The sequence below is a fragment of the Scomber scombrus genome, chromosome 8 (assembly GCF_963691925.1).
Source record: "Scomber scombrus chromosome 8, fScoSco1.1, whole genome shotgun sequence".
Taxonomy (NCBI): domain Eukaryota; kingdom Metazoa; phylum Chordata; class Actinopteri; order Scombriformes; family Scombridae; genus Scomber; species Scomber scombrus.
In genome coordinates, this window is record NC_084977.1 from 7,365,641 (window position 1) to 7,392,538 (window position 26,898).

The following is a 26,898-nucleotide window of genomic DNA, read 5'->3' on the forward strand; positions in this document are numbered from 1 at the left end:
ATGGGAGTGGAATGAATAATGGGAGGTCTTAATCATGACAAGATGAGTGCATTAAGCTGCTTTTTGTCTTCATACAAGGCTTATACAAATCATACATCAATTCAATTCAAGTCCTATAAGAGAAGCTATAAACTCACAATGTAGCAGATAAAAGAAACACTTGGGTTAGTTATCTGTTAGATCTGATGATGTATGAGAAGATTTACTTGATTAAGCCAGCCACTGGAGCAGTTGTGACTAAGTGTTTTGCTCAAGGGAATCTCAGAGTTGGTAATGAAGGGGTTGAACTGATAACCTTTAGGTCACCAGCTTGCTTCTCTAACCTTTAGGGCCACCACTGACTCCAAACTCACCATCTTTACAAACCCACCGATCACAAACTGTATTAAAGTTAACTGAAAATTAAATCATCATAGAATTAAGTCATTCTAGTGCATTATTCAAATCAGTAACTTTAAGATTTTCACAGATACAAACACAAAAGTGTCCAGAAACAATTTTGGGATGGAGAAAACTGCCAGAAAGCACAAACGAAGGAACAAGTTTAAAACCAACATCCTCCAGCAGAACCTGCAACCAGCATGTTTCTGGGACAGAGCTGCAGCGGACCGAGATGCATCATTTGTAAACTGGAGCTGTCTCACAGAGCACACTGATAAAGAGAGGAAGCAGGATGTGAGTGAGAGAGAGCAGCCAGTGAAACCAGATGACATGTTTTGGTGGCTCACTGAGGACGAGGCAGAGATGTTTCTTTATTTGGAAAGTCACAGTCGACATCCAATACGGTTTCCTCTACCTGTAACTGAAGAACCACAGGACAGGGCGACCCCTACGAAAACACACCATGCTGTGGAGGTGCGAGGTGCTCTTGGGACAAGCGGATAACATCACAAGACCCAAAACAGAGCAGGTGGGTTTGCACAGTGAGGTGGAACATCTGGAAGAAATGCAAGCAGCTCTGAATGCTGAGAATGGGACGAGGATCAAGCTCTCCCAGCTCCAGATAACAGACGGGGAGAGCACCGAAGGCTGGAAGATGATCTTGAAAAAGAGAAGAATGGACAGAAGGACCCGAAAACTGCGCAAGAGTGGGAAAAAAGAACAACAGGAAACTTCCAGCGATCACCTAGAAGACAGAAGTGTTCATCTCCAGCAACAGATGGCAGAACATGGACAGGAATCTGTATGGAACAGGTTAATCCAGATCTTCCAGATGAGCTCACCATCTCCACTCCACATTAAGGGCCTTAAATAGTATATTTTGTCCCCCAGAGTTCTATGTTTCACTACACTGATCTTATTCACAGCATTAAACACAATCTACAGTGTTGGAGAAAAAGATATGCAAGATGTCTGTGCATTTGTTTTTCTCAGTTTCTCTGAATACATCACATTTTACCTGAAAATCACTTCTGATATACCTCTCACCGTGTGACCATCTACTACATTAACAGGGAGATGATGTATTAAAATTCATGGCAAGTTAAGTTAAACAAAGGCAATCTAATTCCCACTTAATGATTAAGGTAAGGTATCTTTATTGATCCCCCTAGGGAGAGAATTCAAAAACTGACACAACAGTAGCCGCGTGATGGTGAAAGTGATAAAATAAATGAAATGAAATAAAATAATGGCTGATGGTATGAAATGAACCCTCAAGCACTTTGAGGCACGTGACTAAATGAGTTAGTGGCTGAATTTGCTCCTGAGCTGCCTCAGCACAGCATAAAGATCATTTCACCCTGAAATCACATCTTCATGTTTAGATGGAATAAAAATAACATACAACAAAAAGTTCTGCTGAAATCCTTTATTTTAAATGTGCTGACAAATAGAGGCAATGTACAACACAAACCTCAAACTTATGTTTTGTGTGATCATTTGACCAATTGATTCTCACAGAAGGCTTTGATATTTTTAGGGCAGAGCCCACTTTTAAAAATGGGGAACATGAACTTTAATGAAACCTTTGAACATTGTGAAAAAAAAATCCCATTTCATATAAAGAGAGATCCCTGCTGTCAAATAAAAGCCTTGTGCAATGATTCTCAAACCAGCTGCAGTATGTAAATTTGATGTTTCAAACCAATTTCATAAAACAATTAAACCAAAATGATTACGAAAACAAGACATGGCTTCAAATAACACGTCTGTTCCAACATTAATACTGAACTTTAGATTCTGCGCCATGTAATAAACTTTCAAGAAGGAATGCCAGCCTTTCTATAACAGCAAAAATGTCCGCATTGGCACCAATGCTAATGCTAACATTTTTATTTTTTTTTTAAATTTAGGGGCACCTGTTAAAACAATTCCAAATAAAAGTTAGCATTTCTGCCCCCATGAATAAAAAGCTGCAGAGAACTAAATGGCGAGGTTGGTAACCTCCAGCATGGAGCGTTACCAACCGCGTTACACTTCAGGTAACATTGCTTTCTGTTGGGATTTAAAAAATAAATGATTTTAGTGTACAGAGTACATCAAATCCATGACGTGCTTCCGTTAAGTGCCGTCATCTGCTCATTAATTGCCATTTTCGGGAGAGCTGGGCCAGGGCTCGGAGCTCCGCCTGCTCAGGGTTGGGCGCCACATGCTCCACGGGTTGTAGGTCCGACTCATCTCGGTGGAGGCTGGTGGCGACGGGGTGGGGGTGGTGACCAGATCAGTCAGAGTTGTTGAGTTGGTTGGTGGAGCAAAAGGGTGTAAGGCTGAATCTGCGCTTGTTGACCAAATGGAGCTGCCGAAGGGTGTGGCTGCAGACCAGGGATTACGGGTGTTTCCCAGGAGTGACTAAAAAACAAAAGATCAGAAAGCTTGACATAGTAGTAGAACAGGTGGAGTATCTATACGCTGCATTAGCACAAAATAATGGATCTTACTGCGGTTGGGGCAGTCGGTGAGCTGGAGCTGCTGGGCCAGGAGTGCAGAGGGTCGCTGCTCGGTATGTCCCATATCGAGGAAGAGGGAACATTGGTGAACTCGGGCCAGCTCTGCTGAGGCTCAGAAGCCTTCATTCCAGTGAAAACTAAAAACAACACACACACATTTCAATTGGAATCCAGCAAGTCATACTGACATTGCTCCACAAGGTACTCTACATTCTTTTGTTTGTTTGTTTGTATTGAGCCTTGCAGCTTACCTCCTGTCAGGTTGAAGGAATTGTTGGGTCCGAAAGCAGAGAAGGAGTTGGCAGAGTGGTAGTTTGGACTGCTGGCTGTGTCAATGGGACTCCATAATCCAGAGCTGTCGCATTAAAATTTGGGAAAATTAAAATTGGGATTGAATCTTGATGTCAAACCTTGATTTAAATGTCATTAAATGTAATCTTAATTCCCACATTACCTGTCAGAGCTGTCACTTTCCACTGAGGTCATGTGAGCCAGAGGCTTTCCCTGACTGTCACTTTTACCTGGGCCAGAACCACCTGACAGGAAGACAAAACATTTCAGTTCTCTTATACATAAAACTATCATAAAGACACACTTTGACCAGGTGTTAGTTCATTGCTACATCTTTACCTGGGCTTTTGTCATAACCAGCAGCCACTGCGGCAAAGGTGGGGTTGCCATTTTTGCCTGGGAGTGGAGCTGTAGACGCTTTATTTCCTGGGGCCTTCTTCTGGTTTCCCTCACTGCAAAAGATGTAAAAAAAAAAAAAAAAAAAATCAGTGAGGATCTGGATTTGTTGAGTTCAAAATACAGCATACCTCAATACTTCATGTGAAGTTAGTACCTGTTACTGTTTTTTTTTTGTTGATTTTTTAAAAGATTTTCTCTGGCATAGACACCGTTTATTTGAAAGTAGAGAGACAGGAAATTACGGGAGAGAGAGGGGGGTGTGACATGCAGAAAGGTCCGCCGGCCGGGAATCGAACCGGGGTCCGCTGCGTACATGGCATGCGCTCTAAACCACTCGACCACCTGCGCGCCCGTACCTGTTACTGTTGAGGACGCTGCTGTAGGTGCCTTTGGACAGTAGGCTGGGAGAGGTGGGTGGAGGGGAGCAGGTCCCGGCTGTTACTGATCTTTTCAGGAAAGGGTCTGCGTTTATTGTCTGGAGGGAGATCTGCTGAAGGCTATCTGCTTCTGCATGTGGAAAACAAGAAAAAAAGGAAAAGGCACTTTGTAAAACTGATTATTGGGTGTTTTAAAACAGGCAGGAGGAGGAGAGGTACTAGAGGCAAGATGTTGGTTTCGGGTCTGGACTTACGGACGCTGTTTTTGGAAAGAGGAACGTCCCACTCTGGAGACGCGAACTCCTTCTCGCCCTCAGAGCTGCTGCTGTGGCCCAGCTCAGGCACTGAGCTGCTGGACAACAGCTTGGCCAGCAGAGAGGGGCGCCCGTCTTCCAGCTTCCCGTCCACTGTTGAAAACACAAAACGCGTCACAAACACATCTGGTGCTGCTGCAGGGAAAAAAAGGGGGAACGCGACAACGTTTAAGTAAAGCAACTCACATCTCTGTTTCTGCAGGGGTCTGGTCTTTTGGATGTTGGTGAGAGGGTGCAGAGCTTTGGATGGGAAGCTCTTGCGTTGTTTGTTCTCTAGCGGGGTGACATATGGCAGCTCCAGAGAACTGAGAACAATGGAAGGATTGTCAAAAAGGGAGATAAAAAAGAAAAGAAAAAAGGAACAAACAAAAAAGGGTAACTGCGGTCAGCTTCAGTAAAATAAACAAACCTGGATTTTTCTGCTTGGTTCTCCTTCTTTATGGTTCCTTGTTTCTTGGGTTTGGGTTTAATAAGAAAATTTGAAGTTTCTTCTTTCACTTTTCCCGTGGTTACTGTCCTTCCTTTCTTTTTCACTGGCTCCTGGCAGAAATGTGGGGAACATTTGTTATAGTGACATCTCAGCGCAGTGCATACTTTCACAATTATTATTTTTCTCTTTTCAATAGTAGTGACGATGGAAAGAGATTCAAGACAACAGTGTTATTTAAGTTATGTCTGCTTCTTAAGCCTCCTCTCTGTACCTCTTTGATGTTTGTCTCCACATCTGGATTGGAGGTCTCTGTAGTAGTTGAGGAGCTGTCATCGTTGTCAGCCAGGTTATCTTTAAGCTCGTCTCCCTGAGTCTTTACTGTTGATTTTTTCTCTTTCTCTTCCTTCTTCCTTTGGGCTTTTGTTTTACCCCTCAGCTTCCCTTTGGATTCCAACACTGCAATCAATATAAACACACACTTTCAAAATCTGTGAATGATTTCAAAAACCCGTTGCCCTCCTTCTCTCTCCTGGTAGAAATAAAAGTGTGTACCTTTGTTTTGTATCGACTGCGAGCTCTGCTCCTGCAGAGGCTCTGCATTAAGTGGCTCTGGACGGTCGAGGTCGTTGTCCATGGCTCCGAGCAGGTTGGCATATTCTGTGTCCTCAGAGCAGAGGCCTCTGTGAGGCAGCGACGACCCGGCTAAACTCTGGAGGTCCAGTTTGGTGCTCCGAACCTTCCGGTTGGTTAGCTGGCAGCCAGCTAGAGGGCCCTCTTGGCCTGAGGTTGTACTTCCTTTGGTCAGCTGGGAAGTAGCTTGCATAGATGGGCGGCTGGTGCCGATTCTGGACCTCTTGTCTTGGCTGTCTGAGTCTGATAAGGTACGGCTGTTGCCCTGACGGCCTCCGACCCGTGCTGCTCCGTTGCTGGACGCATATAATACTCTGGAGTTCTGGGATGAGTCACTGTAATCGTTCAACCTGGATGGACACAGAAAAGTGTTCAGTTATCCTGTAAATGCTGCATTCTCCCTCTGCAGTTACATTTTAGGTAGGTTATGTTAATGCTGTAAAGATAACTGCTCAGTTCTTTTTGCCTCTTACTTTACTGTGACATTAGTGAAGTGAAACAATTGTAACAATTGCTAACACTGCATTAAAATACAAAAAACAGCTTCAGAGTGCATCACGGCATGAAGTCTCATAAAAATCACTCTGAAACTATTTTGACAATTGATTAATGGTTTAACGCAAATGTTTGGCAAAAATGAAACCATTTGGTTGTTCCACCTTCTCAAATGTGAGAGTTTCCTGCATTTTCTTGACTTATATTTACAGTTAACTCAATATTTTTGCTGTTGGTCACAAAAAACCTACCCTTGGTCTATCTGCACCTGTAAAGGGCAATGTTGTTGTTTTTTGATGTTTATAGACCAAATGATTTATCAATTTATCGACGAGACAAGTCAATAAGGAAAATAATTGTTAGACATATGGTGATTTCCTATAACTGTTAAACATTTTGAACTGTTACAAAGATGATCTACGTGCTGTAGTCTCAGCATTTGTACTTTTGCATCTAGAAAAGGGGCGACATGAAGTGACTGGCCTGTCAGACAGCTTTCATACAGACTGCCTCTGATGAACATGTTAAGCTGTCGGAATGGAAACTGATGAGGGGGAACTATTGGTAACAGTGCCAGACATTGAAAACACCTGTGGTTAGCTGCAGCCCAGCAGCCATTTTACAGTGTTCTCTCATGATCAGAGCCCCAAATTAGAATGAGATGTAAATGTCACATTATTCATGGGACAGGTTCATTAGGTAAGATGTTGTGTGTATGTTCGGTCAGCTGATCACCAAGTCGCTTGATCGATTGCTGTCCTTTCACACTTTTCCACGTTAAACTTACTTTGAATCACTGTGAAGTTGCACAATGTCCCTGAGATTAAACGGTCTCCCAGTCTCCATGGTTGAGTTGGATTCCACAGACACACGTTTCTTGAAAGGCTCCCATATGCTTTGAGCCTCCAGGTAAGCTGTGGCAATCACCAACAGAAACATGGAACTGAAAGAACATGAACAAAACACGTTAAGTTTTAGAAAATACAGCAGAATGGTAATGTAGTAGTGCATTGTGACACCGTGGCTTCATTCTTTCTACCTCTCCTAATGTTACACTCACCTCATAATGAGAGACACAATGATGTAGAGCTCCAGCTCCCAGCTCGGTCTGGGCAGGGTCTCTGCACATGCAGCTAACACGTGGTAGGGCAGGGAGGCGTTCAGGACAAACACAAACTCAGAGCCCCCGCACGTCACCAATTTCAGCTCCCGGATCACTCGAGATGAAGTGAAGTCGGGTGTAAACCTGCGAAGAAACAGAGGGAAATGTCAAAGTTTAAAAGATTGCTCATTAATCTGCATCATGTGACCACTGAGTAGTAATAAAACTTATAGCCAGAGGTCAGAGGACTTGAGTGATGGCGGAAGATCTGGGAATCTATGTGACATCTGTATACATCAAGGAAATTCATGTGTGTGTGTGTGTGTGTCCAATTCAAACATCCTTTGTCTCAGTGAAAACGGGAAATATCCTTACATGACTGTCCATTGTTATCGGTTACAATGAACACGCCTGAGGTGATGCATACAGCAAACCTGTTTGGGAGGGGTGTCATTTTCATACATTACTCACAAACTGAGCATGTCCACCCTTTCTGTCTCTGGTCTGATGACAGCGTCACAGTGATTACACAGCAGACTTGATTGATTCACAAAAGTGTGAGTGAACTGTCGAATAAGGTAACTACCCTGATCATGCCAAAGTAAACAAAGTATCATCAGTTAGGATCGTTGTTGAGCCTTCAGAGGAAGTACATTACTGTAATACTCAAGTAAACATACACACAGAGAGAACAAAAGTTTAAAAAAGCTAATTAAGATTCTGATCAACTAAATTCCACTAAAGTTGTATATATAGCTCTAATAAAAAGAATACCTACAGATAATTCTCCGACAAGCCTCTCAACTGCAGTGAGATCAGCGACGGTTCAAATGTGAAATGTGGAAGCAGACGACTCAAATCCAAGCAGACACTACTGAACTAACTGTGAGCAGTGTGAACCGTTAGTGGAAACCCCCTTTATGGCATTTATATGCCAACATAAGCCTGTGTGATTGTGTCTATAAAAACATGATTTAGTGTGTAGTTGTCTTGTAAATAGATATGTTAAAAAGCTCTTTAAGATATTAGTCTCACTGTCAGCTTTGACAAAAGTCTAATGAGATTAAACATGCTATTAACTTGAAATCGAATGACTAGTAAAAAAAGGGTATTTTTTTGGCTAAATTTACAAGTTTACAGTACTCAGTAAACTCACTGTAGGTGGGTGTAGTCTCGCAACGCCAATCAAGTGGAGATCTCTTCCTACTAAACATCTGGGGATTTCTAAATGCACGGTAGTTCCTTGAATGGCAGCAGGAATGGCTGCTAGACAAACCTCTGCGCCTTACATTTTAGTCAAAGACACACCTGACTGGGAATGACGTGATCCCTTCATTCTTCTCTGCAGTGATGTGCAGGTCATCGCCAAAATATGAAGGGCCGCCCTAAAAACTATTTCTGCAATGCAGGGTTTCAAATTATTCTCTCTCAGTTTCAACAACAGTCCCTGGGAGTATTTCCTCAGTCTGTATGAGGGAAATGTTTAGAGACTGACCTGTGAGTCTGAGGTGGGCGTGGCTTTATGTTTGACATAGTTTACATATTAAAGGCCTTGTGCAAATACGCAGGTTTTTTTCCAGAGACATCAGCTGATTAGACCTCTGCTTAGGCTGAAGTCGGGACCCTTTCACAACCAACTCTTTTAAAATGTGGCAGCAGAAAAGCAACAGGTGTGACTGATAACATTAACGATTGCTGCATTTGGATTTTGTTGCAACAGTTCCACGGCCTTGGTGCTGTACACGCTGACGCACTGGGACACTGAAAGTCAATATATAATGTTCATGATCATTAGTTTCATCTGCTGTTAAAAAATACTGTACTGGGAATACTGTGGGGTTGGGCCACGGGAGTGTCTTAATTTTAAAACACTATGCCTTTGTTAATAACCAAAGAATTTTCATGAATTTTGTCACAAGAAAACAACAGATGAAAATTTTAAATGGGGAACTATCGAACTATGAAAGAGTGAAACAATGAATAAAAAGAAAAATGCCCTGCCTTGATTATGTGGGGATTTCCAGCTCTGGTGTAAAAATATTATTATAAATTAGGACAAAATGCATTTTGAGGATGACTGCAAACTTCAAGTGATGAAGGAAAAATGAGACCTGTGAGGAGCAAACAGAAGCTGCAGGGGAGCGAGAGAACCAATCCTCTTACTAAAGGCTTACTCAGACAGAGAGGGTTGAAGACAAGTATTAATAGAGCGCGCGCACACACACACAGAAGATCACCCATATTCTTATGCCAACCTGATTCTCCATCTACAGGATCAAATTAGACTCATCAAACTATAGGAGAAAGAAAAGCATGATGTGTAGCAGACTGTTCACTTACAGTATGATGAGGTCTTTTGAAGCATTTGGTTTAAGTGCAAATTCTTGACAGTTGAGAACTTTGAATCCGTATCCTTCACAAGCTTGCCCGTTGATTTCTGCTGATCTGATGGTGATCGGGAGCAAGCCTGTGTTCTCCACTCTGAACGTTCTTTTGAGAGTGAAGTTTGGCTCCTTGACTTTTGTCTCTGAAATAAACACGGAGACAGGAATAAATGCACCTTGAATTGGTCGCAAATGAGAAAGAATATATTTTATTACACATCTTTCAGAGGAGATGCACAATTTTGTAGGGAAAAAGTATCATTATAGAGATTCCTGCAATAATCTGAAGGTTTTTATTTTGTCACTATGTATCCAATGTGAGAACACACAAGTGCATGCTCTTGGAAAATTGTTAACAATAATATAGAAGTTTATTACTGCGTCTAAAACAGGCCCAAGCTTTAATTCCCTTCTAGTTTATTGTTTAGTTTTTTATAGTGGATTGAAAAAATGATCCACCTTATTTAATATACTGATGTTAGCAGTTAATTAATGTAGAGATTGTGTTTTACTGTCTGTTCAAATGATCAGACTTATATATTAAACTTATTCTAGGTAGCAATGGGTGATTAAGTAAAGAAATTGGCTTCCATGTTGACACTGAGCCCGGACCTCTGCAACACACACTCACTCTCTGTGCAGTCTTTGAGCAGGGCCTCCGTCATTTTAAACCTCAGAGAGCTGCCTTGTCCCGGAGGCTTCCCTGCAACCTTCAGGCTCTCTGTTGTCCCTCTTCCGTGAAGTATGATTGTGTCGATCACCGTCAGATTATTTCTAAACAGATTGGAATGCAACTTTAGAAGAGGTAAAACAAACTGAACGTACAGCTCTGTTTGATACATTCAAAAGTGACATTACCTGACTATGAGGAGGGAGGAGACACTGTGGTTGCTGATGGGAGTGAACCTCACGCTGAACGACTTGACTTCTCCGGGCAGCAGGAGGAGGTTGTACACAAAGGGTCTGGTTGATCCCTCTACAAACCCTGTACTGCTCTTCATTACGGATGTCTGACAAACAAACAAAAAGCCTGTTAGAGCCAAACAGCTTCCACATGCTTCCTCGACCATGGACAAAAGGACTGTGATTAACGGTGCAGCTACATGCCAACCAGCTGATTCTCTAAATTCCCGAATAATGGTGAAATCTATCACTCTTGTAGTACTCACGTGATTTCTATGAACTTGGAACTCTAAGGTGTTCGTGTCAATGTTGATGTTGGACAAATTTCCTAATGGCAACCTGGAAATCAAAATCCAAGAGAGATCACTGTATCTTTTTCTTTCTAGAGAAAAGCAAGGGATGAAGAGTAAGAGCATGCTGGAGTTGTTGAGACTTCCCACCTGTCAGCCAGCTTTCCAGAAAACACTGAGGGGTTGGGCAACAGCGCCAAAGGGAGAACTTGGACAAAGACGGGGACGTCGGCAGGATTCTGCAGAATCACCTCCTCGTCCTACAGAGACAAAAAGACACGTCCCGCTCTCAATTCCAAACACACTACTTTTTAACAACAACATAAAACATTCCCTCATGTGTTTGCGCACATGTGCATTCGTGTGCCAACAAGAGGCGGATTGTTTCTACTCACAGAGGAGCTGTTTGTGTTGGTCAGAGGGAATGTAATGCGCTGTGACGAGTTGACCAGAGAGGGCCAGGTCAGCTGTGCTGTTATTTTCGCTTGCACGTTTTTCTGAAGATCTGTGTTGACTTCAAAGACGGCTTCGATCCTTCAGGAAGACACGGAAAAAAAAACCTTGTGACGTTCTGTAAATAACCCTAGAGTTAAACCTGACAACCACAGCGTGAATATCACTGAGGCCTAATAAAGTACCCTAATATGCTTACTTGTGGCTTGACTGCTCTTTCAGCTCTTTCCATCGTCTGAGAAGTTTCTGGTGGAGATCCACATCTGCATCCCAAATATCCTCCTGTAATGCTAGCCCATGAGGCTTTGACTCAGCTGTGAACAAAAGACCCTTTTTAAAAAATGATCTATTATTCTGTCACAAAGGCTCAAAAAGCTACAATGTCAGCAACACTTACATTTAAGCACAAATGGCAGCCCCACATAACAGTGATCACCACACTGCAAGCTGGCATCAAAATAAATATTTGCCACCTGAAAGAAATGGAGGAAAGAAAATATGTTTATGTTTGCAAGTACAGATAGAGCTCGCTAGTCGTGCGCCGCGATATGACGGGATACCTTCGATTTACGTCTGGGCTCGAGCTCATCTTTGTTGTTGCGGAGCTGTTTGTAATAGAAACGTATATCTTCTGTCAGGGAGCGGATCTGCTGTAGCCTCACTTTCTGTGTGAAAGAACTCTGTATGCTGAAGCTTTGATGGACAACTTTCCCCTATAGAAAAAGAAAAAAACACAACATATACAGACACGTTAAGAGCAGTTACACCACAAGCGTCCAACAGGAAGGTAGCTTCTGCCGTTTTTAACACTTTTCCTCGTCATGTGCTCGCCGTCTGTGCAGCTCAAGTGTGAAATCTCACCCTTTACTGAAATTAGAATATCAGGCGCAAGTGCTGTTTGTATTTGAATTCCCGTCATTTCTCATGAATATATTTGTAAGTTACTTACTGGAAATGAAGGTGGTAAAATGATGTGCTTGGGAGAGCTGTTTAATGTGCCCACTGCAATGAGAGCTTTCACCGGGATGGTTAATATCTGAAAGAGAAGAACAATTTGTTGTCAACATAAGATTGAAAGCTGGTTGTGCTTTCCTTTGCATATAAAAAAACCCAACCATATCTAACAGGCCACTTACTTCATAGTCTGTGGTTATGTGTATGGCTCCATCATATGTGCCCTCCAGGGCTTTGGCCACTAGTGTCACTCTGAATGCTGCGTAATAGCCAGATGCTAATATCACCTTTGTAGAGACAACAATATGTTAATTTGTTTAAAAAAAAAAGCAAAACACATCTTGTTAGTCGTCTGTAGATTGTCTACATGAAGCAGCGGTTCAGCACCTTGTTTTTTTGCATTCATCATCATTTCATGTCTGGAACTATAAGGCTCTATCTGCCATTTGAGTGGTTTTGAGATATTGTGGTTCAAAGTTTTCACATCCTGCTGAATATAGCAAAACTGGCACAGAGTGCAGTTCACTTTTATTGGTCGGACTCAAAGGCACCTTCAATGTACTTAAAGTATACAGTCTAATACAAACGGTACATTTTGAAATGTGGTTTTAGAAACTTAAAATACTCATCTTCACTTTGAATAATAAAGCTCTACCAGGCCTTTTCAACAAAAAGCAGGACATTTCTTTAGGTAGGTCTTCATTTGTTTTACTATGTATTAGTCACTGAAGCATGTTGATATAAGATATATGGCAATAAAGAAACCTGTTTTTTAGTTTAGACACTAAATTGAGAAATTCGAGTTGATAAATCTGAGCTGACAAAAGTTTTACTACAAATGCAACACAAAAATACTATGTCTCCTTGTTCTACATTTTATCGTTTTTTCTACTTCCCCTCTATACAGAGTTCTTTTGTTCTGAGTCATCACTGTCAGTGTCTGAGCTTCTGTTTATCTGCTGCATTACAAAAGTTATAAACAGACACAGAACCACAAAGTTAGGAGCAGGCTCATTACTCAAATGTTCCGCTCAAAATTCCTACCTATAAAATATTGGTCTTAGCTTTAGTCATCTCTAAACATTGTCATAGTAACTATAAATAACTATTAGTAAACATTAAGCTGACCCAACTTAGTTGGCATTGTAACAGAGTCATTCATTGTGTTTGCAGAATCTTTGGGAAAGAATATATTAAATTTGAGGTTTCAAAACATGCCTTTATGCTTTTTGTCCAGCTCTTTAAACCTCAGTTAGTTAACCTCAGTTTACCTCAGTGAGGCGATGCTCTGAAGAAGTGGAACTTGATTGGTTCTCCTGTGTTCATTCTGAGCAGTAATTGGCTTTAGCAGGTTTAGCAGGCTTTAGATATTAGGAAATGACTTTGGGGATAGAACCTTTTTCAAACTATAGAGGCATTAACACATAAAAGTAAAAAATAATGGACTCAAAATGTTACTGAGAACAGTGGCAGGTTGATACCTTAACCATTTGTAGTATACAAAAGTATACATACATGTGCGTGTTTGTATTGCTATTTCATCAAAACAAAAACACTACAACGTCTAAAATGAGCATGATGTTGAATTGAGACCTGTGGGAGAAATCTCTTGCTATGGTATATAGCTATGAAATATTATGTGCTCACTACTTTGTTCATGCGCTCACTCCTTTATACATATGATAAACTGCTTTAAGATGTACTCCCTGGTTCTCTCTGATGTGCTTCGACATTCCCTTCAACCCATGCCTTGCCCTTCATTTGAACCTGTGCTAAAAGCCTCTCATCATGTTGATGTAACCCACGAGTCTAACTATACTGATGTAGTGTGGTGAAATCATCTGCATTGTCCACTGTGTGGTTTACTTCTGCTGCAGCGTAATTAACACGACTCTTTGCCTCAGACTCTGGTTTACTTTCCTGCAACAAGACCTGTGTGACACAGTATCAACAAGTCTTTATGATTGCTACCTAACATATAATTTGAGGTATCCACTGCTCATGTCTCAACATAGAAATATTTCCCTAACATCCTGGTAGATTTACACCAAACTAAATGTTGCTTTGAACAATGATGTAATAATATTCCTTTGCTCATTCAGGAAAAAAAGGACTCTTTGTCCATTCCATGAAATTTAGTGTCATCGTGATCACAACATAAAACCACAAGCATGTTTGGAGTGACGCCATGAACATCTCACTGTTTTGTGATGCGAGGCTGAAGTGTTCTGCAGCTCTCTCAGGCGACTCAGGGCTACTGTTGTGTTTCCCTTCTCTGTCTTCAGAAGCTCCATGGTAAGACTGTCTCCTGTGACCAGCCAGGACTTGATCTCCAGCTGGAGGACAGAAAGTAGTTTGAAAAGACAAACAAAGTAGATAATTCCCTTTGCACAGGGAGTTTTATCCTTCTGATAAACAATATGTGAATGTACTTTAAAGCGCTCAAGCTAAAACACTTTGTCCACGTTATTAGGACAAAAGCTTATGTTGCAACATGATAACGGTTCACTAAAATATTTGAAAAGCATAATCAGGAAGATTGTGTAAACATGACTTACACAATGTCACTGTATTGAGCAATACAAGACAGACAATCACATTATTGTGGCCTATGTGGAGGAAGTTTCTCACATTGTAATTTACTTTCTTCTAGGAAAACCTAACAACTATTTCATAGTCAGTTCCTGCAATATCTCACCTCTATAGGGTTACTGTTCACCACCACAAATGTGATGCTGCTGGTGTCTGTTGCACTGCGAACACCGAAGTCCAGGATGTTCTCCTTCAGACTGGGAGGCAGGACCAGCGGCTATTCACACAAGGCCACAAAAAACAAACACTGCGTTTCACAGACGCATATTCATGTGTACATGTAGTACAAACTGGATGAGAACATAATCTGATAAATTGAACTAGCTCTCAGTTCAGTATCACTTTAATAATAAGTAGTCGACTACAGCGGGTAATTTTTCCTAAACTAACTGTGTGTCCATTTGTTTACCTCCAAGAAGCCTGTGTAGGCCCGGACAGGCAGGTGAAACTTTGATGCGTTTGTGATGAGAAGGATATTGCTGTCTATGTGAATGGAGGGTCGGACTGGCCGGAAGAGAAGGGAGAAGATGTAACGTGACTCGTGTGGGGGAATGAGGATGGGTGCGCTGAAGTTCTGCACCTAAAATAGAAAGCGAAAAGGTGAGGTCATTTTGTTATCTACACATATATACACACACACACACAAAAACAACACCTGGTAATCAGAAGGACTTTTGTTAACCCGCTCTGACGACACTCACATTAAACATGGTTTTGGCCTCTTCGGGCAGGGACACATTGTGTAGTCGGATCGCAAAGTGGAAGGCATTTGTCAGAAATATGGGTCTGTCCACTGGGTCGACAGGGCTGTCCCTGATATGGAACAAGGTCGCCGTGTGGTCGAAGCCCAGGTAACTGAAAGAGGAGATGACAGGGCAGAGAAACTTATTTAAATAAAGCTGTAACTCCTCTATGAAAAAAAAAAAAATAAATAAATAAAAATCTTGTATAATACATGCAAGCATAATAGATCACAAAAACAACTCACCCTTCTAAAACTTCCGCCTGGTATGGGATTTCAAGCTTGGAGTAGCTCTTTTCTTTCGCTTTTACAGTTATTTTACCAGAGAATTGATATGGTCTTCTTGCTTTTGAGGCTGTAATGAAAAACAAGATCGAAAGAGCGGATAAGAGCAATGAAAAAGGATACAAGGCCTCACAAGAGGAAGTTAGGCAACGCTAAACTAAAAGAGGGTAACAAGTTGCTAAGATATGGGCATGATGTAAAACACAAAGCAGATACTACGGTGAAAAGATACCTAATACTAGTTTAATCCTTTTTTATTTTCACCAGGATGTATGAATGACCTTGTGCAAGAATTTTAAAAGGAAGTTAATACAAAACATAGTAAATAGCTACTGACTTTTTTACTAAGATGAGTTTATATATAGTTATTTATCTTTGCCAGCCAGTCAAGAGGAAGAAGGGAGGAAGTTGCCAGTGCAGTTAAGTGCATTGGTGCATTTAGCAGCACTTCCTGAATATATTTTCGATTCATGTATGCTCATATGGTATTACATTATGGGGGTCATGGTGACCACATAAGGTAGTTTTGGATGGTTCTATTTTTATTTTTAACTGAAAAACGGAAACCTTCACTTTACAACGAAAAAAAGACTGTGTGTGGTTCAACGTATTTGGCTTAAAAGTTCGAACAACATCCTTCAGAAGAGAAAAACTTACCATCGAAACTAATACTTGCAACTTTGGTGTATCTGCTTTCTCCAGCTTTCAGTGTGACCGCTTTGAAATCTACTGTGACTGCTTCGTTGGATGGTGTCGTGCGTACACTCTGTAAAGCATTCATAAAAAAGGATGATTACATAAAGGTTAAGATGACAGTTGACTGTATGTAGGATTAAAATGCGAAAGGATACCTACCGTAATTGGAACGTCTTTTGCGCCTGAATTTAAAAGGTGTAGATTCAGCAGTTTTGGGCGATCTGTCAAACAAATAAGTTGGAAGGAGAGTGAGCAAAGACTGTGAAAAGATTACTAAAGAGGAAAACATGAAAGATGTAGCCTCTTTTGAAAGAATCCATACCTTGTGAACGCAGCGTACCAAAGTCTAGCATCTCTGTGGAGGAGTATATACCAGGGGCTGCACAGAGAGAACAAAAAAACACCTTACAGAAGCTGACCAAGACAAATACTGAGCTGTGAAACTGAAAGACAACCTGCAGCTAATGAAAATGCACAAAGGTTGGATAAACGCACCTGATGTGACCTCCACTTCTACAGGCAGGATGATGAACTGATCCTCGTTGGGGGCGTTGGTTTTGATTCTGATGAAAGCCGTGTGGTTATCCACATCTCTGGATGAGAAGCTGGCTCTCATTACCCCTTTTGTTTCGAATGGAGGAATTTCCTGGAGGGGGGAAAGATCAGCATGAGTCGCTGCGTCTCGACTCCGAGTTCAATTATCATACATCTTTAAAAGTTCTATCAATACAATACACACACTGGAACAACAAAAACTAACCCATAATTTTCCAGTGCCTCCTTGTTGACCTGTGGGAAGTTCGAGATGTAGATCCCCGCCACTGGAGTACATCTCAACAACCTGGAGTAGACCCGGAAAAAGCAACATGTTAACTCAATACACCGAAATAAAAATCAAACATGCAAAGTTAACCATTCATATTGCTCTAAATTACCTGCAGTGGTTCACTGTATGGGTTGTGGATGTTTATTAGCGGCGAGAAGCTGCTGTTTACTGGGACTCGAGCCCCTATGAAGGGACGGAGTCTGTAGGGGTTTGGGATGCCAACCCCAAAAACCTTCAGAAAAGGGACAGAAAACAACAAGTCTCACACACACACATACACAAACACAGACACACTTCTAGTGGCACGAGACATGCAAGTCTTTTTTTTTTTAAAGCGTTGTTTATTTTGGTTCATACCTGGTATGTAAACACTCCATGATGTGACGTATTAATAAATAAAGTGTTTTCTACATTCCCAACTACTCGAGCGAGAAACACGACATCAAATGACGTGTTTCCTCCAGGTGGAATTATCTGTTGAAGAAACAGATAAGAAAGATTACAGCTTCTCAGAGTTACTTGCACGCACTGACAAACAAACAGATGAGTTTAAAATCTTTGAGATCGTAACACTAACTTTAACATGGTCAAGCGCTATGAAAACATTACAGCTACACTCACATTTCGGTGCAGCCCGTGGTTGTCATATGCGACTGTGCTGTGGTTTTTTGCATCATAATCGGCTGAATCATTTCCTGTCGGTTTATAGCGACATGAACGATGTACAGAAACGACTAAAAGAAAGGTCTTGTTTATTTCTATCAACAGGACATTATGAGATGTTACATACTGATAGATTTTAGTCTTCAATTTCACTTTTTAATTGAAGACTAAAGTGTGTGAAATTAAGGGTAACACTGGAGAAGTTATTTTGTCTACACTAGTTATAGAACGCCTTTATAGACAAATGTCTCATGATGGAGGACTGAAGGCCATAGGTTGTTATCTTCAAAACCGAAGCGACTTCCCTCCCTCTCCACGTCTCTGTGATCTAGACTCTCATGTCCTCAAGTTAAGATATATATATACATTTTACATGGAAAAGCACATCAATGGCCTTGCTTTTGCTCCAGTCTTTGGCGATCTCTTTGCTATGATTAAAAAACATCAAATAGTTACTTTAAAATTACGGCTTTTGTGCATTTGGTCATATGCAGAGGACGACAATCCAGTCTCTGCTGCAGTGCTTCATTCTCTCATAAAAACTAGCAGTAAGACCAATGTGTCAGTTTGGAGACAGAAGACAACAACTCATTACTCCTCCTATAGCTCTTCACTTCAGTGACTGTTATCATAGGTTGGAGTATGTCAGAGTTATTTCGGACGAATCCTCCTGAGACAATGCATCCTGTGAGCTTGATTTCACTGTTTTGTTTTTTTTCCAAAAAACAAAAGTCAAACATACAGTGTGCAGTATGTGTTGCTGGATGCTTCACATAACTTGATACTACAGTGGTTTACTTTGCCTGGCTTTGTTTCACTGTGTGTTTATGACTCTTTATCTTTACTCACGTTATCTAAATACATATGAGTCAACAATAGTTGGAGATCACATGTTTCAGTGGCACATGTGATTTGCATTGGGACTTCCAGTGTTACTGTATGCTGTTGTTCGCTTGCTTTGTTGTTGATGCCCGAAGAAAGTCTTAGACTGAAAATATCTACTGTAGTAAAGCTCAGTAAAACTCAGCAAATGGTACCTAAGAGACAGGATGAATTGTGTTAACTGATTGCAGCCTCTTTTGTTTACAATAGTTTATGCCAATAGTTTATGTTTATGCCAAAGCACTGATCTATCTTTATAAATGCCTCACTTTTCAAAGCAAATGGAAGAACCAATGCTAATGATATAACATGGTAAAATCAATACCACCATGTGACTAAAGATCATCAGTTTTTTTCTGTAAAAATACGACAATCTAAGCCTAACCCTAACCCTAACCCAAAGTTCTTATTAGACAAAGATCAGTCAATCAAAAAGAAATGAAGGTGATAATAACTACTTACCCTATTCTGGAAAAATGATGCATGAAAGTGTGCTGTTGTTGCTGATATTGATATCAAACTAATTTCTTCTGAGCTAGGATTATGTAAATAAACTTTCTCCATTTTTGGCATTCCAACAGGCCTGTGAATGAAGAAAAGAAGCATTTATGAGCAAGTAGAGATACACTGAACAACACAACAACATACAAATTTACATATTTCTTAACGGTATAAATCTCTTTACCCATCACTTTAATGCAAATTCCTGTAAGTTCTATAAATACTTGCCTTTCCTTTAGGCTTGGGTTATTTCAAGAAATTGAAAAGTAATTAAAAGGAGAGCCATAACCGCTGAAACATGTGTACAGAAGCTCTGACACAACTCACAACAAGATGAAACATTGCACTAGTTGGTAAAATGACAGCCAGAACCTTCCTGTTTATCCACAATATGACTAATGATGGCTTTGACATTCCTCAAAGTTACCAACTGCAAATTGTTCATTTTCTGTAAAGGATCATACTAGTGGGGTTTTTGCAAGTTTTGACCTGTTAACTGCACATACTGCACTTCACATCACTGCTAATAAACTTCCAAAGCGGCGTACCATAAACCCTTTGATTTCCTACCTTCCGGCCAGCTTGTGGTTTCTATCATTTCACTGTGGTATGAAAATCAACTCGTGGAGACTTGGAACTTGGGGAGTTTTTAATGATACTCCCTGCTCGCAAGTGCATAATTATGTTATGATGAAGTTACTCTGGCTGCAGAATGACGCCCATTAAAATATTTACAGTGAGGGAGTCTTTCAACTGTCAACGTGTTTGGTAGGTTGAAATCTGAAAAGCACCTGTCGTGCCATTTAAGCAAAGCGAGTAAAGATAAACTACACTGCTTCGACATTTGAGCTTTTATGAGCTTCTTTATCGAGACTTAACCAATCTTGCCTTCACTTCCAGTGTGGTAAGCACAGGTTGAGAATTTTCAAGGTCTCGTGCTCTCAAAACATTTACAACTGATAAGTGGATTCTTTATTGAGGAAGTAGGACAGGGGAGGACGGGCCGAGACAGATGAGCCTCTCGCTGTGAGCTAGTGTAGAGGTATCAGCCCCTCTGAGTGCAACTGAATCATGTGCACTGTACCCTGGTAGGCTACACTTGAGGCTGGGTCGTACTGCATGGGTCTAAACCCGCTGACAGAAAGGAATGTGATGCAATAAGCCTGGCCTAGGTGAAATAAGGTGCTGGCGGTGGGGTTAAGAATATGTGGTTTTGTAAAGTGCATTCCACAGATTGCTATAATGTTTCTTCAGTGATCCATTTATTTTTGACAAGCTCAGGTCTGGCTGAAACTTATGTTTAGCTTATTTTAGGTAGCAATAGAACATATTGAGTGAGCGGCTGTGTGTTTATTATCCTCTGGACATGTTGTTTAATAACATATTAGACTATGCTTTTGATTATATTTAAGAAAAAGAATAGTTATTCATCCATAACAGAAAAAAAGAATGTGAAATGTAATGTGAAATATAATAGAAACATAGATCAAACAATACAAAATGATCAGTTTATGTAAGAATGTATTAAGAGACACTCACTGTTCGTGAAAGTCCAACATTGGAGGCTCAAAGCGTATAGGTCGGCAGTTCCCACGGTGCGGGGAAGTGCTGTGAGAAACAGGGAGATGTGATAGGAGGAACATCAAGCATGGAAAAATAGTATCCATCTTTGTGTGCATTTCAAACAAATGACACGCTAAACACACAAGCAAGACACCACGGTGTGCATCCAGGCTTTTTTTAACTAAGAGGGCCACGGGACCACTCCCATGTGCGGCCTACTATTTCCATGTGTAAAATCTTCACGAAAATCCATAGACGGGAGCCGCATTGACAAAAACAAAAAGGAACCAGACAGAGAGAGAAAGACGTGTCTCTTCCTGACACCTTCAGAGCTGTTCCTATTTAAGGCAGGCGACGCTTTGGAGCATCGGTTGGGCCCGCCTGGTTGTAGGACACAGGCGCTGACTCACCAAACCTGTTTAACAACAGGTGGATCTTAACAATAGGGAGGGCCTTCCCCAGAAAGAAGCAAATCTTCTTTGGTAGAGGTAACACACAACAGAACAGTGTCATTAGGAATTTTATTTCTACCTGAAATCAGAAGTTCGTCAGTGATGCAGGTGTGGCACGTTAGCGCTTTTTAAGTCATTTGATGGTTGAAAAACAACGCCTGAATGACAAAATTTACAAATATACAGAACTATTCATGGAAAAGTTAAGCTGGCAAGAAAGGAAAAATTACATCTTCATATTTGTTTATCCACCCTTCTTTTGCACCAATATTAATGTAACGGTACCGAACACCCTCCCCTAATACACACCACTCAAATGTAATTACTCCAACATCATCCTAGAGTCATACAATTAACCAGAGATCAATTTCACCTATTTACTACCAAGTCTATGTGTAAGGGAGCAGACAATGGCCATGGCAGTGTGCTCCAATAGCTGGGCTCACTGGAGACGGGGATGGATTTCCATCCCCTGAGGTGCAGCAGAAATCCACACGGAGACCCGGACTGTTCAGGGTTCCGCCGAGATAATCTGTCATCTACAGCCTGTCCTCACTTCACTCATTAATATAACAACTACTGACAAAATTCTTGTGGGATTAAGGATTCAAATGTGTCCTGGCTGTGAATTCTGTGTGGCCTTTTGCTCAGCGCTTCACAGCTAATGTGTTGAATGTCAGAGTGTAATTGGAGTAGCTGGGAAGGGGAGGAGGGGGGAACATTGAGGCTCTGCGTCTTGGCCTCAGATGTACATGTCAGGCTAACCTTAGGGCGAGTGTATTAAAAAACAAAACAAAAAAACCCCCAACTAACAGAGAGTGAAAAACGTTTTCATTCCTGTGCAAGTGACAAGCATGTTGACAACCTTCCTCCCAAAAGCAGAGTACACCGAGTAATAGAAGGGGAGATAATAATTAACAACAAAAAGATGAGCAGTTCCAAGATGAAGAACTGCACACAGATGACAAACCCTGAATGATCGAGGGAATAAAAAAAAGAAAAGAAAAAAAAAGGGGGAAGTTCAACATTTGAACACTCTCTGAAACAACAGTCGAGCAGCAAACCAAACCCCCGCCTCCCCCCTTCCCCCACAACTCTGTTGAGGGAGTGGTCATGCTATGCCCGTGCAAGATAACCCTTTTATGGATTAGAACACACTGTACAAAGAGTAAAGGCTCGCTGTATGCTGCGCCCAGACAAAACACACATGAGAAAAGTTAGGACAGGAGTCGCTGTGTTTATGTGGAGGCTGCCTCATAAAAACATGACGTGACCTGATTGAATTTTTACATGCTTCCAGCTTTGTTTTACTGACGTGGAAACAGCGCTTCCACCTGTTGGACTAATCGACAGCCAATCACATGCTTACAGATTGTTTCCTGTTATGTTTTTATTGGTCAAGGTTGCACAGTTCTTAGAAAGTTATTGTAGTTTTCAGAGCACTGGGACTTAAGATAACAATGTTTGTCTAATGGTAACTTCCCTAAAGTGCTCTTCTGTCAGCCACTCTTGTGTCTATGCATTCACCGACTGTGAGGTCATGTGGTCTAACTAACCAGGGACACTAGCACCACAACTAAGCCTCCTTGGAGGTCTTGGTCAACGTAATTAAAAAAACAAAAAAACAAAAACACAACAATGTGCCAGTCTGCTCCTCTTAGCTTTGTCTGTGTGGGTACAAACTATCTGCTGTTAAACTCACATCAACTATCTTTCAAGGCCTGCCACACTAGACACTTCCAAGTACGTAGGTGTGAAATGTGCTGTGGTCTGGTCGAACAACAATGAAACTGACCGAGCGCTTTGCCTGACAACTAATGTCACTAACGGCTCATGATTGACAGAGCTGAGGGGAGACTTGGTGCATACGTGTGTGTGTGTGTGTGTGACTGCAGGATGAAAACGACTTGCTGGTTCTCTCTGTCTCTGACGGATTTCATGCTACTTAACCAACCTTGTGGCAGTAGTTTGTACGGTTTCAAGTTCTTGCCTCGTAGGCTCTGGCAGCTTGTGATTATGATGCTCGAGCTATTTATTTTTGGTGGATACTTTGTAGCCTGCCAAATGTAATAAAACGCCTGCTTAGATTCATTATCCCTGACAAAATAACCTTTTTGTACTTTCTTGTTCACATGACCCCGGTGACTGGTGATGCATTTGCAAAAATGTGTTACAGTGCGATTTCAGCGCAGCGTTTGTTTGTTTGTGAAGGTTAAAAAGCTGGAAGTGCAGCGACCTGTGCTATAGAAGACTTGGTATTGTTTCACCCTGTCATTTCAGTTCAAGAAGTCCTCAGGCTATGCTTACGCGCTTCACTTAAAGTTTATATAGTAGCAACAGTTTACAGAATAATGCCAGCAGAGCAGCGCACAATACACCCTCAAATTCCACCGACTGGATCAGCTGTTACAGTGTCAATAAAACTTGAGCATAAGCTTTAAAACAGTACTACCTACTGTACGGCTTATTTTATCAGATTGTGCTAAATTATGGCCACCCCAAGCATACAGCGTACTGTATATGCTCAGTGTAATAAGATGTAAAACAGTAGCACCTGCATTCCTGACTACACCCACGTTTGCAAAGTGGCATTTAGGCACACAAACATGTATCTGATGAGGGTTGTACTGAGGGGGATATTTCTGGAATGACTTACCTTTGTTGATGATATAAACTAAAATCAATGTCAGAGTCTGCCTGCAAAAAGAAAAGAGAGATATGCAATCATTTAAATGTGATGTAACTAGACATTACATTATTACATTTAGAGGAAGGATGACTTGTAAATCAAGTAAATTACGTTATTTTAACCCCTTGCTCTATAAATGTTACTATCTATGGTTAGTGGTGGTGCATTTTTTCAAGATGAACAAGAAAGAGGAAAGAAAAGCAGTGGCGCTTACCTGTAAAAGGCCTCCCTCACCAAAATGTAGAACTTCTAGTATTGTGTCTGACTGAATGAATGCTGTGAAGAAAAACAGGAAGACTACTATAAGTATCACAAACTATAAACTTAACTTTAAAATTATCACCTCAAAAGAAAAGACTCTGCTTCTAATTTCAGCAGTTTGGGAAATTTTACGATTATGAATACTGAAAGGGAGAACAACGAACTAAATACGTTGACATTTTTAACTGTTTACCTATCACTGAGCAAGGCTACCAAAATGTGATACATCTAAATTGATTAACATAGCAAAGCAGAAACCAATTTCACTGCTGACATTCAGTTCGGACAAAAGCAGCCACATGTATCATAACTGAGCTGCAGTGTGGCGAAGACGTATGAGGAAAACTGTTGCAGAAAGAAATAAAAATACCTTTCTGTGAGCAACTCGACTGTTAGCAGGTCGATATATCTTCCTGAACCACAAAGCAGTATTAGTAAAGATAACTCCCGACTTGAACTTTAATCTCTTGTACTTTCAGAGCAGACAAGACACATGAGTAAGAGCAGGCTTGAGATCTGAGATCACTCTCTGCTCTGTTAAGTGTTTAAGTTTGACATCTCATCCAAAGCATACCAACGAGGATCATTTATGTACAACTGTCAACACAGGACACACTCATGTGTTTCTGCATGTTACAACTGACTTGAAAAGGATGAAAAAGGATGAACCTAAGTCAGTGCCTCCTAATATTCTTTAGTCATGTGTGGAAAGGGGAGTAAATCCTAAGTAATCGCACTTATTATCAACAGGATTTTCAGGATGCATCTTTGCGTTGACTCTCATGTTACTCACTCGGGAGATGAATCTATAAACTTAAGTTCAACTCAACACTCAGCATTTATGACTGCTTTCACTCTAATGAGAAGCTTTTCACCTGACACCGCCACTGAAGTCCCACAGCTCGACCTTCACAGATCATGTTCACAGCCCACTTTAAACAGGGAGATGTGTTATTATGTTAGACATGCACTGGCTAATTAATTTACTCCTGCTGTCTGTGAACTTTGTAATAGACCGAACCTCCTCAGCAGATCCAGATGATCTTATCACGTAATGCAACACGTTACAGATACATTATCTTTACAGATTTCGCTGCAGGTATACCACACAACTAATATTAGTGCTGTTCTTCCAAGGGTCAAGATTTATTTGCAAATTTGTTGTGTTTGTTTGTCAGTATGAAGTGAAATGAAAATAGTTTAAATAGCCATAATGAGCTAGAGTGAGACTTCACAAAGTGAAAGTATTTCCCCTTTATCTTTCTTTTTCACCAACTCAAGATTTAAAATGTGCTCAATACTCAAATACTATTTTTAAATTCATCAATAAAAGCAAATAGAAACAGATGTGATAATTGTAAAAGACAAGCAGCAAGGTAGCCATGTTAACAGAGTAGTGTGTGAACGGAAAACACTGTTAACTAAAAAAATATGGTTAAGAGTTTTTTTTTAAAGTCACTATTCAAAACAACAGATATGTTAAAACTCTACATGTCTGCTCCTTTGGTGATTGAGCTGTTGAAAACATATAATGACAGTACAGCTATTGGATTGGTCCACTGTAGATTTCATTCGGATTGCCAAACTAAAGCAGAAGCAGAAGTTGTATCCTTTCTCTCCATTTAAATCACATGCCACTTCTTCTAACGTGGGCCTGTGTAAATCTGTACAGATGGTTTCAACAACGAAGCAATGCAACCAGCAGCTATCTATGTCAAAGTTAACATTGGCTCCCTTTTTAAAAACTTGCAGTGTTGACGTTGGCTTGTAGTGGGACATCGTATTTTCACGGCTTTAAAACTCAAGTGTATTTCTAATAAGAAGAAAGGTTAGAGTTGTGCTGCAACTGTTTTTGTACCAGTGTTAATTTATAAGCACCGGGCACGTTTATTCTAAGTTGGCACAACTTATCTTGGATATGGACTGGGAGACTTATATGACCTGACAGCTGGATGAATAAAATGCGGACTGATCATTTGGACTGATCGGTGCCAAGCTGGAAAATAACTCAGGGTCAAAATCAAAACGCTCGGCCACGTTTACAGATAACAGTCATCTGCCTGTGTCCAAGCATTGACTTCACAACTGAGTCCAATGTGAGGTTAATGTTGACACTATATACAGTCATACAGTAGCTGGTGTAACATAAGTAGTAGGCGAGATGCTAACAAGCTCCCATTTCCGCAATGCATGGTATAATTTGGTATGTTTGCTTTACTTCACCATATATGGAGGGCTGACAACATGACAACAAGCTACAGCCGCAGCTAACGTTTACAGTAACGTTAAAAGGCCACATACAGCTAACATAACTGACGGCGACTCTTGCAGTTTAAGCTAATGTTATTATGTGAAACATTTTTTTTCAAACAAGCGCGCTCCAGCTTTTAGTAGAAATTCGTTAATGTCACGGAGAGATAAGCACATTTAACATTGTTAGACAAGAGTTAATGTTAGCTGTGGTAAAGTTAGCCCGAATAGGTAACCTTAGTGTCTGCGGAAGTTAGCGCTGGAGCTAATGCGGACGTAGCTAAGTTACAAACCTTGTTTATTCGCCCTCGTCGTGTGAATAAAAGCAATAAATAACATCCTCAATAATCCGACACATGATGTTGTTGCTCTTGTGTGCGAGTGGCGAAGACTCTGTGCTCTTTCGTGGCTCGCCATGCCGCAGCTCTTGCCGTTAAGATAACCACGGAGCGAGTGTGCGGACATGCCCGTATAAACCTCCGCTGACTCTGTCAATCATAGCCGTGAAGGGAAAAACTCCAACTCCAGCGAGCAGCTAACTACTGTGCAGGACGTTAGCCTCTCTTCTTCCTCTGCCCCCTCTCTT

The 26,898-nt window shown here is 41.0% G+C and overlaps 1 protein-coding gene across 1 annotated transcript; it reads right to left on the minus strand.

Moving 5' to 3' along the window:
• Window positions 1-1,795: 1,795 nt before the first annotated feature.
• tmem131 (transmembrane protein 131) lies at window positions 1,796-26,898 on the minus strand. Its single transcript, XM_062423789.1, has 41 exons — window positions 26,606-26,898; window positions 24,016-24,077; window positions 23,769-23,809; window positions 20,637-20,705; window positions 19,059-19,179; window positions 17,409-17,525; window positions 17,161-17,283; window positions 16,986-17,066; window positions 16,721-16,871; window positions 16,548-16,604; window positions 16,385-16,446; window positions 16,187-16,295; window positions 15,491-15,599; window positions 15,204-15,357; window positions 14,912-15,082; window positions 14,609-14,719; window positions 14,112-14,246; window positions 12,093-12,197; window positions 11,906-11,992; window positions 11,517-11,669; window positions 11,354-11,429; window positions 11,156-11,270; window positions 10,899-11,037; window positions 10,654-10,763; window positions 10,480-10,552; window positions 10,169-10,320; window positions 9,942-10,084; window positions 9,267-9,453; window positions 6,885-7,070; window positions 6,612-6,767; window positions 5,252-5,679; window positions 4,971-5,155; window positions 4,679-4,809; window positions 4,456-4,574; window positions 4,210-4,362; window positions 3,935-4,085; window positions 3,519-3,631; window positions 3,343-3,424; window positions 3,140-3,243; window positions 2,880-3,025; window positions 1,796-2,790 (listed from the first exon to the last, which is right to left on the minus strand). Exons 1-41 carry the CDS (start codon window positions 26,775-26,777, stop codon window positions 2,524-2,526), a joined length of 5,406 nt encoding a protein of 1,801 aa, XP_062279773.1. The 5' UTR covers window positions 26,778-26,898; the 3' UTR covers window positions 1,796-2,523.

Bases quoted from the DNA above. Each gene is read 5' to 3' on its own strand.
- tmem131 (XM_062423789.1), bottom strand. From the start codon at position 26,777: ATGTCCGCACACTCGCTCCGTGGTTATCTTAACGGCAAGAGCTGCGGC. The intron at 20,706-23,768 runs GTAAGTCATTCC...TGTTTCTCACAG, and splicing joins AGTTTATATCATCAACAAAG to CACTTCCCCGCACCGTGGGA. The intron at 16,605-16,720 runs GTGCGTTTATCC...CTCTCTGTGCAG, and splicing joins AGAAGTGGAGGTCACATCAG to CCCCTGGTATATACTCCTCC.